The 14,254-nt window shown below is 48.9% G+C and overlaps 2 protein-coding genes across 4 annotated transcripts in view; one reads left to right on the top strand and one right to left on the bottom strand.

Moving 5' to 3' along the window:
- The window catches only part of CDKL5 (cyclin dependent kinase like 5), a 188,129-nt gene extending 176,236 nt beyond the window's left edge, over positions 1-11,893 (top strand). Inside the window, exon 20 of the mRNA XM_059679845.1 lies at positions 11,697-11,893. Within this exon, the coding sequence (XP_059535828.1) occupies positions 11,697-11,800 (104 nt within the window). The 3' untranslated portion in view covers positions 11,801-11,893. The remainder of the gene's footprint in view (positions 1-11,696) is intronic.
- The window catches only part of RS1 (retinoschisin 1), a 39,623-nt gene that overhangs the window by 12,024 nt on the left and 13,345 nt on the right, over positions 1-14,254 (bottom strand). For all 3 annotated transcript variants that reach the window (XM_059679848.1, XM_059679847.1, XM_059679846.1), the window contains exons 4-5: positions 3,806-3,947; positions 1,328-1,523 (exon numbers count right to left, since the gene is read on the bottom strand). In XM_059679848.1, the coding sequence (XP_059535831.1) occupies positions 1,328-1,523; positions 3,806-3,947 (338 nt within the window). The remainder of the gene's footprint in view (positions 1-1,327; positions 1,524-3,805; positions 3,948-14,254) is intronic.

Here is a 14,254-nt window from a genome sequence, read left to right as displayed (position 1 = left end):
GAAGGAAGATTTGCAAGGAGGAGGGCAGTACCCAGAGAATAGAGATAAAGGGTTTGTTTTGTGGTTTTCAGGATATAATATGGCATGATGCAGTGGGTGAAGCATAAAAGGTGCAGTGGATGTTTGGCTGTATTTCCAAAGAAATTATTCTTTTCAATCTTTCCAGAGTCATAGTGTTCTGCCTGATGTCACCAGAACATTTCATTCCCTTCTGGTATTATCTTCAGAAAAAAAATTGACCTCATCCATCCACAAAACAAGAAGGACCTCATATGCATTATCTTACCCTTCTTCCCAATAATAATGCCCCACATCCCCTTATCTACCCTATTTGCCCTTGAACCTATTCAAGGCAGCAGCCAGGTGCAGAGGGAGGATGGAACAGGCTCTTCCAGATTGCACAAGTACCCAACGGGCACTTTGCAAAGAACCTCAAGGCCTTCAGAAGCACAGTGCTTGAAAAGAATTCCCAAATCTTTTTGAAAAGCCAATAAGAACAAAATTGGAACAAAATGTCCAAGTATCAAGCTGGTTTTACCTATTGTGTTCAAACTCCTTAAAATCTCAACCCATGAATGTTCTTGCTATACAAATTGGCATCAGAGAGTACAAAGCCTTCTGATTTTCAGCTGCACGTGTCTACTTAATGTGGTTAAATGTCCAAATTAACTGGGAGAAGTCCTCACAGGCAAAAGGGCAGTTAGTATTTCCAAATAGCTAGTAAATTTTTAGTTTCTCATAAATATACATTATAGATAGGTAGATATAGGTAGAGATAGATAGGTAGGTAGACTTGTGTTCAGTCTATGATGAACAAGAGTTGGGTCTTGGTGCTCAGTGGTTAGTGGCATATAAAAGTTTAAGGGCCTCTTCGTCTGCATAGCTGGAGTCGTTTTAAACATTACTGTAGTTTAGTGACTAACTTGCTGGGTTGTCCAGAGCTTCCCAGCTGTAGGTCTCCATCCGTAGTAAGGAGGAGCCATATCTACATCAATGGAACAGGGCCTACCTGCATCAGTAATGGATCATGTCAGACCTATGCAGCAAAGTGTTCAACAATCTGATGAATTTGGAATAGCCCAGATAGTTGGCTTTGATTATTCAAGCAACTATATGATGGTATGAGAATTCAGACAAAGATTTCTTCTGCATGCAAGAGTGACATTCATTTGCAGACAATCTACTAGGCACCAGGGATATAACAAGAAAGACACCTGCCTTGGGGTCAGTGCTCTGACAGAGGGCGGTGACGGGAACACAGGGAGACAGCAAAGAAGAGAGTCCCAGAGAGTGTGAGCTAAGGTGATTTGGGGTAGGCCTGACTTACCCGGTTGTTTCCGGTCTGGTCCTTATAGTAAATCCAGTTCAGGCTCTCATCGGTCCTGTACTGCACACTGTATTTGGTCATCCACTCATCGATGTCACAGCGACCCTGGGTGAGGATCCCTGAAATCACCTTGACCTCCTTCAGATCTATCTGTAACCACTGGCTGCTGTCCTGGAACTTGGAGAGCCAGGCACACCTGCCAGGGACACAGAGAATCAGCAGGAGCTTTCCCTGTGAGTGCCTCCAAAGAGCCTGGAAACACTGACTTTTGAGGAGATGCCAACACCTGAAGAGCCCCCTCTCCCGCTAAGCTTGGGTTGAGCTACAATCTGTGAAGCACCCAGAGGCTTGTCTCCAAGACGTGCCCAGCCTCTGTGACATCCTCTTTCTCCTTGCACCTCTACCACCCAAGTAAAAATTGTCAGATTCAACTAATTTGTCAAAGAAATGCCTTCAAATGGAGCTGAAATTATCTTCGGGGCGTGGTTGAGCATGTCTTTCTTCAATGCATGGTTATTGCACTCATCAGCCCCCTTCCCTTTTCATTAGTCTCTCCTGATGTTTCTTTCACCATGAATCTTTTGTTTTTCTTTAATATCACTCATCACTCCCTTAATACATATCTGCATCTCCTTCGTATGCTGTCATGCGTGGCTTTTAGGGAGTGTCTACGATGTGCAGAACAGTGAGATGAGTGGCTTTGGGAGGACTTTTGACAGTTACAAGCTAACCAACCTTGAGGAAGTGATTTGTTTTTTTTAGCTTTATCCCTCATAAATTGTGGAAACCTATAGCTCCCCCACTTTTTTTGCATATTAATTAGCTTCTCAAAACTCAGTCCTTGGTTGCTTTCTCTTCTAATTCCAGACTTGCTCCTCAGGTGGCTCTGACTTTCTACTTCCACCCCAAACCTTTTCTGAATTCCAAATCCTGAGAACCAATTGCTAGCTAGTCAACGTCTCCCGGATGCCAGAGCATCTCAAATGAAACAAGTCCAAAAGTGAGTTATGAATTATCCCCACCCGAACCCCTCCTTCAGTGCTACACATCTCTCTGAATGCAACCCCTGTCTTTCCAGGTCTTCATGCCAACAACCTGAGAGCCATCCTTGACCATTTCCTCTCTGTCACCTCAAACAGCCAATCCATCTATCGGCTCCATCTCCAAGTGTTTGTCAGTCATTTACTTCTCTCCATTTCACTGCCACCATACTAGCCCTCAATTGTTGCCTGGACTGCCACCATAGCTTCATTAGTCTCCCTGGATTACCCTTGTCCCCAGACTACACAGCTCTCCCTACAGGAGCCAGAAGATTTTTTTTATTTTCTTTTTTAAAATATATTTTTATTTCAGAGAGGAAGGGAGATGGAGAGATAGAAACATCAATGATGAGAGAGAATCATTGATCGGCCACCTCCCACACACCCTACACTGGAGATCAAGCCTGCAACCCAGGCATGTGCCCTGACCAGGAATCGAACTGTGACTTCCTGGTTCATAGTTCGATGCTCAACCATTGAGCCACACCGGCCAGGCAGATTTTTTTTTTCTTAACACAAATATGATTGTGATACTCCCCAACTTCAAATTTCTCTGAGTCTGCTAATTGTCTTCCCCTCTCCCTTTGGTAATAGAACCGCTGAGTTTTATCTGGTCAAATGGCCACCAAACAGATCACATTTCTTAGTATTTCTTGAAGCTAGGTGGGGCCATCAGACTAAATTTTGGTCAATGGGATATGGGCAGAAGTGGCCAATAGGGTTGTCTGAATCCTTAAAGGAAAAGTGTGTGTGCTCTGCTCTCCTTTTCTCTCTATTAACTAGAATGTGGATGTGACAGTGGAAGCTAGAGGAGCTAGCTTCCAAGATGGGAAGCTTCATATTAAGGATGACAGAACAACAAGGTAGAAAGAATCTGGACCCCAGATAGCACCCAGATGCCATAAGAAGCTTAGACCACCTAATGAAGCTATTAGATGAGCAGGAGACACACCTCTACACTAAATCTCTGTACTTTGGGGTTATTTGTTACCGAAGCACAAACCTGCATTCTAACTAATGCACATTCAGGATCCTCCCATTATCTCTAAAGTGAGGACCACACTCTTTAGCATGATTTTAAAGGACTTGCGTGATCTGATTTCTGTCTGCCTCTCCAACTTTGCCTTGCCTGTGCCTAACCTTGCTGGCCTTCTTTGCAGTCCCTATCCATGCCCTTAAGTGGTCTTTACTGATGGCCTTTACACCTGCTGTATCCTGTGCCCACCCCTCACCTGGCTAACTATAAGTCACAGGTTAAATACATTTTCCTTAGAAAGCTCTTCCCTGGTGCTTCAAATGGACCAGGTGTATCTCCTCTATCTCCTCCACAGCAGTCATCACACTAAGTGATCACTCATTTTGCTTCACTCATTTATTACAAAGACCTACTTTTTCAAATCACATAAAAAAAATCAGTTGAGCTGCCATCCCTGCTTACCCAAAGCCTTGACTGTTGAGCCGGGCCTTGTTGGCAGTCCACGACGAATACCAGCCCATGTACTGCTCCGGGTTGGAGCAGGTGATCTGGTCTGGTGTAACCTCTCCTGACTCGAAACCCAGGGGTTTATGATAGGGGCATTCTGGGAAAGGAAAAACACTGCCCATCAAAACATTCAGATTGCATCACAATACTCAACAAACAGACCGAAATGACAAATCAAACCATCCCATCTGAAGATGAAGTAAAGGAATTGCTATAGAGATTCAGGACATTCGTAAAAGCATGGCAGTGGTTAGGGGTAGTTTTGAGAAATACTTCACCTCCTTCACAAACAGACCTAAAAACTAAGAGGTTTGCAGCGAAATGTCATACTTGAATGCCATACTCTTTATTTTCCTCATTAATACATCAGCCATCCTGTCTGATGACATCAAGGTCCCTAATTATTCTTGGGCAGCATATGATGGCAATCATAAGGAAAAAAACAATGGTGAGAGGCAGGAAGGCAATTATATATTGAGACTGAGTTCCCCCTTGTAAATTGCAGTTGTCTCACTAGTCTAATGGGGGTGGGGGGAGGTGAAATGTGCTTGAGTGAATTTCGAATAAAGAACAGTAGGAAGGAACTGCTTTTCTCAAGAATAGCCAAAGCACGTTCTTATATGTTAATTATCTGCTGTTTCTCATGTATTTTCCTCTCACATTTAGTGTTGGTTTACCTGGTCAGAGACTGCCAATTGCCATCCAAGTATCCATTCTCCCCTTCTTTTTCACTAAAGAACCTTAATTTTGTTGGGGACAGCAATGTAGCCAGCTACAAAAATAATCTTTCTCAGCCTTTCTTGCAGTTAGAAGTCATGTGATACAATTTCTGACCAGTGAGATATAAAAGGATGTTTGCTGGGGATTTCTGGTAAGGTTTTGCTTGCCCCTTCTTTCTAACTGTTGCCTAGAAGCAAGACTTAATGGCTGGTGCAACAGTAGCCATCTTGCACCATGGGGTAAGGCCAAGAGAATGGCAGAGACCTCAGCCCTGTTATCCTTAAGCAAATCCCTACCCCTAGTCTTTTTACCATGTCAGTCAAAACAAAGCTAATTTAATAACCCACTATTTAGGGGGCCTTTTACTTATAACCAAACCCAGTTTCTACCAAATTCCTATCTATCCTATCTAATAAAAGAGAAACATGGTAATTAGCGTATGTCCGCTACCCTTCCCATTGGCTAATCAGCGAGATATGCAAATTAACTGCCAGCCAAGATGGCGGCCTACAGCCAGGCAGCTTGAAGCGAACATGAGGCTTGCTTGCTTCAGTGACGGAGGACTCCAACGTTCCCCACCTGCCTTGCCGGCCTCTGAGCTTGCAGTTTGAAACATTGTTACAAATATAGAAGCTAAACAAAACCCCAGAAACCTGCTTTCAGCCCGCCTGGGTCTCAGAGCTGGAGTTGATATAGTGTTTCAATTACAGAACCCAAACAAACCAGATACCTGCTTTCAGCAGCAGAGGCCTCAAAGCTGGAGCCAGAGCTAAAGCTGGCCCAGAATTAAAAAAAAGAAAAAAAGGAGCAGTTGGGAGCTTCAGTCACCCGCCAGCCTGAAAACAGCCCTCAGCCCCTCACCCAGACTGGCCAGGCACCCCAGTGGGGACCCCCACCCTGAAGGGTGTGTGACCAGCTGCAAACAGCCATCATCCCCTCACCCAGCTGGCCAGGCACCCCAGTGGGGACCCCCACCCTGAAGGGTGTGTGAACAGCTGCAAACAGCCATCATCCCCTCACCCAGGCTGGCCAGGCACCCCAGTGGGGACCCCCACCCTGATCCAGGACACCCTTCAGGGCAAACCAGCCGGCCCCCACCCGTGCACCAGGCCTCTATCCTATATAGTAAATGGGTAATATGCCTCCCAGCACTGGATCAGCGGAGCCGTGAGGCCTCCCAGCACCGGGATCAGCAGAGCTGAGAGGCCTCCCGGCACCAGGATCAGTGTGACAAGGGGCAGCACCCAAACCCCCTGATCGCCCTGTGGCTCTGTGTGTGACAGGGTGCGGCGACCCAACCCCCTGACCGGCCCTGCTCTGTGGGTGATAGAGGGCGGTGCCCCAACCCCCCCTCCACAGGCCCTGCTCTGTGTGTGATGGGGTAGAGCCATAACCTCCCCATCAGCCCTGCCCTGAGTGTGACAGTGGCGGCGCCCCAACCCCCTGATCCGCCCTGCTCTGTGCGTGACGGGGGAGCTCCCCAACCCCCTGATTGGCCCTGCTCTGTGCGTGACAGGGTACAGAGCCCCAACCCCCCTGATGGGCCCTGCTCTGTGCCTGACAGGGGGCAGCGCCCCAACCCCCTGATTGGCCCTGCTCTGTGCGTGACAGGGTACAGAGCCCCAACCCCCCTGATGGGCCCTGCTCTGTGCCTGACAGGGGGCAGCGCCCCAACCCCCTGATTGGCCCTGCTCTGTGCGTGACAGGGGGTGGCGCCGCAACCTCCCCATCGACCCTGCCTTGAGTGTGACGGGGGCGGCACCCCAACCCCCCAATCGGCCCTACCCTGAGCGTGACTGAGGGTGGCATCGCAACCTCCCGATCCGCCCTGCTCTGTGCATGACAGGGGGCAGCGCCCCAACTCCCCAATCGGCCCTACTCTGAGCCCGACCAGGGGCTGCACCTAGGGATTGGGCCTGCCCTCTGCCACCTGGGAGCAGGCCTAAGCCAGCAGGTCGTTATCTCCCGAGGGGTCCCAGGCTGCGAGAAGGCACAGGCCAGGCTGAGGGACCTCCCCCCCCCCCGAGTGCACAAATTTTTGTGCACTGGGCCTCTAGTATATATATAAAAGGCTAAGCGACCACCTGACCAGCCGGTAGGTATGACGTGCACTGACCACAAGGGGGCAGACGCTCAATGCAAGAGCTGCCAAGCTGCAGTGACTTGACAGTGGCGGTTCTTGGGTGATGCACCCCAGAACCAGAGAGCAGGGAGCCCAATTCCTTGCAGGGCCGCACTATTCCACCTTCGGCCGTGGCTTATGTTGTTGCTGGGGTGCTATCGGCTCCAAATCTGGATTACTGCACACTTGCGTTTGCGTTCCACACCCTGTACGACAGCAACTTTGCAGAGTGCCCTCTCACACTCCAGGACCCCACAGGGGATGTCGGAGAGCCAGTTTCGGCCTGATCCCCACAGGCCAGGCCAAGGGACCCCAACTGCCGGAGGGACCCCACTCACTCTGCAGATGCCTTTTGAGCCCCGGTGACACCCCAGGTGCAGCAGACCAGGGAGGGACCGTGGGAGGTTGGCTCCAGTGGGAGGTTGGTTCCAGGGCATGCCCAGCCCGTCTTGTCCAGTCCTGCCTGGCAGGCCACCTTCTAATTAATTTCCTTTCAATGTGCATGAATCCATGCACCAGGTCACTAGTAGGAAATAAATAAGCTTATGCAAATACATTCTCCTAGTTTTCTGATTGTGAGTGATAAACTTCAGTAAGGTAAATCAAATTATTTTTCCATGTGTAAGTTTGGGTTCATATTGAAGAGCTGAATATATTTCCTGGGGCATCATCATCAACACTAATAAAAGAGAAAAATGGTAATTGGCATACGAGCTACCCTTTTCATTGGCTAATCAGGGCTATATGCAAATTAACTGCCAACTAAGATTGGCAGTTAACTGCCAACAAGATGGCGGTTAATTTGCATATGTAGGCACAATGCAGGGAGGCGAAAGGGAAAGCAGGAAGAAGCCCCCTGCCACTGACAGTGATCGGAAACCCAGGGGGGAGCTAAGAGCTGGGGGGCAGGGCAAAGGCGGCCCTGGGGCCGCCTTTGCCCTGCCCCCCAGCCATGATCGGAGAATCAGGTGCCTTTTCCTCCCTGGCCAGTGATAGCAGGAAGTAGGGGTAGAGCCAGCGATGGGAGCTGGGCACGGTCGAAGCTGGCAGTCCCGGGAGCTAGGGGTCCCTTGCCTGGGCCTAAAGCGAAGCCCACCATCGTGGGGCCGCTGCAGCTGCGGGTCCCCGCTGCCCAGGCCGGACGCCTCAGCCAGAGGCATCCTGCATGGGCAGGGGCAGAGCCCGCGCGATCACGGCACCCCCCACTGCCACTGCAGGTCCCCGCTGCCCCGGCAGGACGCCTAGGCCAGAGGTGTCAGGCCTGGGCAAGGGGCCGATCCTTCGATTGGAGGGTGATGGGGGTCAACGCCTGAGGGCTCCCAGTATGTGAGAGGGGGCAGGCGAGGCTGAGGGACACTCCCCCCTCCACACACACCCAGTGCACGAATTTCGTGCACCGGGCCCCTAGTCTTACATAGTAAATGAGAGCTTAGTTCTTTCTAGAGAATAATTTTCAGAAGTCAGTGAAACTGAATGAAGCATGAAAAAGCTTGATTGCCATCCTGAGGCTCCAGAATGTCTTCAGCCCTGCCTCCAGAGGCTGAAGACAAAAGAACAGCTTTAGACCCCTGGGGGTGGGGGGTGGGGGTAAGAGCCCTTCTACCCAATGCATCAAAAAAATAGGTCCAACTCCCACCAGTAGCTGCAGCTCAATGGGGCTGGGGGTGAAGGTATAGCATTTGTAGTTGATCAAGTACCCAAGGCTTCAGGGGCCTATTAAAATGTCAATTCCTGGGAGAGGGAACAGGAACGCTTTATGGGCTACACGCTCATGCCTTGTGTGGCCAAATCATCAAGGGATCTTCTTAAGAATGCAGTTTCCAGGATTTCACTCCCATAGTGGCCAATTTTTAACAAGCACACTATCAAAGTGCACTGTGGAAGCCTTAGCCTACCATAGAAGGCATTTTGTTGGCTGGTGGATTCATGGGCCTAGTGCCCATGGCCTTGAGGGCTCCTCCACCTCCTCCACCCGCCTCCAACCAGGAAGACAAACTTGGGCCACCAGATAGAGGGACAAGGCTCCAGTGTTAGAAAGCTGGCTTTCAGTTGGGCCTTTGTGATTACTTAAATTCTAACTGTGGATATCTCTAACTCCCCTGTTTTCAGAAGAAACCTCCCTTTTCTTACTCCAGGGCCACCAACTTGGAGGGAGGGAGCAGAGGGAAGGAAAAGCCATCGCCACCTCTCCAAGAACTTTATTCTTAGCATTTTTATCTTTCTCTATTTCCCCTCATATCTCTTGCCATTTCTTCCCAATTACCCATCTAACAGTTAAGACTGTGGGCTGTAGACATGCAGGGACCTGGCCAGAGGCAGTGGCCTTGGAGGCCTGTGAAGACTTGTCCAGACATGGATCTTGCCCACACTGTCCAGGGGGAGCAATGATTTCACCATTCCCATGGTTTCACCAGGCATCTGGGAGCCAAAGCCTGACTCCCAGGCCCTATGAATATTTTCCAGGTGAATAGTTCCATCTGTGTGACCCAAAGATACTTCATATCCATATAGCCAAAACTGAGCCCTTCAGCATGCAAGCCCCAAGCCTGCTGCTGTCCAGTGCTCCTGTCTCAGCCTTTTGTGCCTCCAACTACCCAGCTGCTAACCCAGAAACTGGGTGGTTTGGCCCAGGGCACAGAGCAGGGACTCTCTGATGGGTCTCAGCCTGTGATTCACCTGGGGAGTTGCAGAAGTGCTGGTGTTTGGGCCAAACCCCCAGAGAGTGTGATGTCATTGGTCTGGGGCAGGACCTGGGTATGGGGTAAAAGTGCAGGTCATTGTAATGGGCAGCCAAGGTCAAGATTGCCGGTTTAGAGCCAGTGCAACCTGGAATTGAATTCTACTCTCCCTCTGTGAGTTTAGGCAAACTGCTAATGTCTCTGCTTCAGTTTCCTTGTCTATGAAAGGAACACAACAGTAGAACTAGCCTCCACAAAGTTGCTGTGGGATTATGTGAAATAATGTTTGTAAAGTATAAAGCCCATAGTGCCTGGCCAAAAAGCAGCAGCTCATATTGGTAGGATAGGATGAAATTGTGAGAATATAGTCATGTCTTCTTGAGTTTGGCGTGTTTGTTTTTCTGATGAAGAGTCTCTAGGGAAGAAATCTAACAGCCCCCTGTTCCACGCTGTCCTGCTCCCATCATCTCTAAGAAAGAGGCCAGCTTCATATTTCTAAAGGTTTGGGCTCTCCTTGCCCCAGGATGGAATAAGCAATGTGCACATCTGTGTGTGTGTGTGTGTGTGTGTGTGTGTGTGTGTGTGTGTGTGTGTGTGTGACTTGAGAAAGAAGCCTGTTGGCAACATAGCATCTCCCAGGCTTATAGATTTGGAGGGTCTAGGCCTCAAAAGGAATCAGCTGATTTTTCCAGAGGAGGAGATGGCCAGGAGCTCTGGGCTTTGATTCTTGCTAAGTTAGGTCAGGTCGTGGGGGCTCATGGTAAGGGCCTGAGCTTAGCCGGGAAATGCTGCCTCTGATGAGGCTGGACCAGGGATGGGGCCTGGGAGCCCTGAGCTCTGAACAGCTTCAGGAAACCTGGAAAGGGCCCCAGGACTGAGTTTGGTTCAGAGGGGAAGCTGTTGACCTTGGAGTGGGGCTGTGGGCCGGGCAGAGAGCCTACTACGTAGCCTGGACCCAGGCCCTGCCCCAGGCAGCCCTTGCAAGCCCGTGGTATGGGCTCATGTAGTCAAAGGGGAGAGAAAGGACCTTCTACAATCCTTTCTTTAGATTCTTCGCAGGCCATGACAAGAGGGGACTCAAACTAGGATTATCTGAACTTGGTAAAATAGAAAATGTAACATTCCTTGTGCTCTTTGTGCTGTGGAGTGAACTGTAGTACAGTTTCTTTATTATTTTTCCTGACTCCTTTTTTGCCCTCCTCCTCCTCCTCCTTCCATGGTCCTGGCTGAGCTGCCTTTAGATCCACCTGCAGGCCTTGAGGTCTTCCCTTGAGGCTGTTCCCTCTGCCTATGTCATTCCTACCCCTTTTTGTCCCCCTTCACCTCTACTCATCCTTCAGATCTCTGCCCACCCTGAGCTAGGTAAAGGATTCTAGGTACTCCCAGGCACTCTACACCTGTCACTTGTCCCTCTTCCTGTGATTATTTAATCGTCAGCAGCCCAGTTGGTCTTTCTCACCATTCTGTCCTGTGAGCCCTGCAGAATGCCTGCACATGTAGGCACTGCATAGATATTGATCAGATGGATGGATGAAGGATGGATGGATGAACAAACATCATCATCCCCCTCTTGCATGGCCACTGGGAATAAGCAGAGAAAACTGCAGAAACAGGAAACAGTGAGCTCAAGGAGAAAGTAGAAATTAACTGACCCAGAAGTCTCAGTGGCCTATGTCTATACTAATTTTACTCTTAAGGAGAAACCCGAATCGTTTGTGGCATAAGTGGCTCTTATGAGCACTGATGTGATACTTAGATGGATAAAGGCATATTCACATTGTGCTGCTAATCCAGACTATGGATATTTAACATACTAGCTTTTCTTATTGGGTAGATAATTTCTCAATCTGTAGGCATTCAGGCCAGACATGCTTATAAAAGATGTTAACCTAAAGGGACACAAAGAGAGCTGAGGGACATTCTTGTCAAGAAAGATGTGAATATTATTATGCATGGGTATTAGACTTGAATATTTCTGACAATGTAGTAGAATATAAAAGAATATTTACAGAAGAATAGAATATAAATTTGAATATAATATAGAATCTGGAATACAAGTAAAGCATTGAGTCATTGGATTTCTTATACTTTGACACCTTCCCTACCCTATTCCTGCATCTCAGAGTGCCCAGGTAATCTTGACTCAATGGTGGAAAAGACAGACCTTTGAGTATCTTTAATAGTGTTAAGATGAAGATTAGGAGGCCACAATGCACCTAGCCTTCTGCTCTATGGGTGGGGCCCTTGGGCAGGAAGAACCAGTGTGCATCTGGGAGCTCCATTTTGGCAGCTATGAATGACATTCCTGTCCGCCTGTGCTTTCTAGGCTCTTCTTCCTCCCTAAATCAGAGTATGCAGAAAGCCTTGAATCATAGAGGCCACAGACTCCAACATCATTACCGAAGTTCTAATAAGGATCTGAGGCACTGATGGGCAACTGACTTCTGGAAGCTTGTAGTCCTGCTGCCCTGAAACATGACTTTCATGGAAAAGCTAATTAACACCAATGAATCAAGCATTCAACACCAAGGTTGTGTGTTTTCTTTCTTGGAATATCTGTGTTGTTATAAAAAACAAAAGAAAAACAAACAAAAACAGCGGGGAAAGAATAGGTAAGCTAAAGAATTTCTGATTTCAGAACTTCCAGTTCATGACTGTGTAGGGAAGATAGCTTTGGGGACTGGTTGTCTTCACATTCCTCAAACACAAGGCCCTCCTCAGCTTCACAGTTGATTAGGTCAATGAATCCAACCTGCATAAATAATCTCTTTTCAATTTCTTCTTAGAAAGAACTTCCTCGGAATGGAATTCCAGTAGCCTCCTGTCTCTAGTGAAGAGAACATTTGTTTTCACAAATGGTAAACTCCTCCAGGATGGAGACAATGCCTTCATTTTAGTCTCCCCATCAGTATCTGGCACATAATAGGCACATGATAAAAGGGGGCGGATTATTAATGAGGGTGCATCAGTATTGACTGGGCAGATCATACCAACACATAATGGCTGCAGGAGCTCTGGTCCAGTAGGAGAAGCCCACTGAGCTAAACAGCACATACTGCTTTCCTCACTATAGGGACCCCACTGTTCCCTTGTAAGACTTAGTAAATAGGAAAACGGAGGCAGTAAAAGCCATTGTAGACTCCTTCCTTCTCTCCCCCACACTTTGCTATTTTAATGCAAATTTAATGAAATAATGAAGAGAAGCTCACAGGCACACACACAAACCTGTCTCTCCAGGAGCTATTATTAGGCGATTATGTAAAGTGGATGACGTTACAGGCGCTCTGTAACCCTGGAGAGGGTGGCAAGGACAGTTTCATACCAAAGAGGCTCTGAGCCTGGAAAGGACTGAGCATTGCAAATATTTGCGGGCCACCTCAGCCTCTGAAGGCCAGAGTGTGAGCTCTTAGAAGGCAGGAAGTAAAGGAGGTCCAATTTGCCAAGTACAGAACAAAGTGCTTTAATGCCTCATCCGAGTTATTCCTCATAACAACTTCTTGGAGCAGGGGTCCACAAACTATGGCCCCTGGGCCAAATATTGTACACTGCATGTTTTTCAAATAAAGTTTTATTGGCACACAGCCATGCACATGCATTTACATGTTGTCTATGGATGTTTAATGAGCAACAATGGCAGAATTGAGGAGTTGAGAAGGCACGACACACAAAGCCATAAATACGTATTGTCTGGTCCTTTACAGACAAAGTTTGCTGGCCCCTGCCTTAGAGGAAGGTAGGCATTCACATTAGTCAGGAAAGGTCATGTTATGCAGCAGAACAAACCATCCAGAAATTTCAGAGGGTTAATACAACAAAGATTTATTTTTCGCTCAGGTGACTGAGCCATTGTGGGTAGGTAGGCAGGGGTTCTACTCCACAGAATTTCCTGGGCACCCAGGCTGAGGGACAATCCATTTTCTCAAGCAGGAAGATGGAGAACTGGAGAGTTGAGAACCAGCGACCTTTAAATGCCTCACTTTGTAAGGACACTGCTCATTTGGGTGGGAGGTGCTAATATGAAGCCACTGATTGTGGGGAGGGGGTGGGGGGCTGGAATGTGGGAAAGTACATTGCTGTTTGGTCAGCAATGGCTATCCAGGCACAGTAGCATTGATACCATTGTAATTAACTAGTTATTAATAACTAGAGGCCCAGTGCATGGCATTTGTGCACTGAGCGGGGGGTCCCTCAGCCTGGCCTGTGAGCTCTCACAATCTGGGACCCCCTGAGGGGTTTTTACCACTGCCACAGAGGCGAGAGAGGCTCCCAACACAGCCGCTGCACTCACCAGCTGTGAGCCCGGCTTCTGGCTGAGAGGTGCTCCCCCTGTGGGAGCGCACTGACCACTAGGGGGCAGCTTCTGCATTGAGCGTCTGCCTCCTGGTGGTCAGTGTGCATCATAGCAACCGGTCGTTCTGCTGTTGGGTCAATTTGCATATTAGCCTTTTATTATATAGGACTAGAGGCTCAGTGCACAAAAATTTGTGCACTCGGGGGTAGGGGGTCCCTCAGCCCGGCCTGTGCCCTTTCGCAGTCTGGGACCCCTCGGGGATGACCACTTGCTGGCTTAGGCCTGCTCCCCGGGGGATTGGGCCTAAGATGGCAATCAGACATCCCTCTGGCAACCCGGCAGTCCTCGGGGGATGTCCACTTGCCAGTGGGGAGCAGACCTAGGCTGCGGTCAGACATCCTTAGCGCTGCTGAGGAGGCAGGAGAGGCTCCCACCACCACTGTTGTACTGGCAGCCATCAGCCTGGCTTGTGGCTGAGCAGAGCTCCCCCCTGTGAGAGCCCACTGACCACCAGAGGGCAGCTCCTGCATTGAGGAGGGCAGTCCCCTGGTGGTCAGTGTGTGTCATAGTGACCAGTCATTCCCAGTCTTTCT

This window comes from Myotis daubentonii, chromosome X (assembly GCF_963259705.1).
Source record: "Myotis daubentonii chromosome X, mMyoDau2.1, whole genome shotgun sequence".
Taxonomy (NCBI): Eukaryota; Metazoa; Chordata; class Mammalia; order Chiroptera; family Vespertilionidae; genus Myotis; species Myotis daubentonii.
Note: the sequence above shows the minus strand (reverse complement) of the source record. Positions and strands in the feature narration are given on the sequence as shown.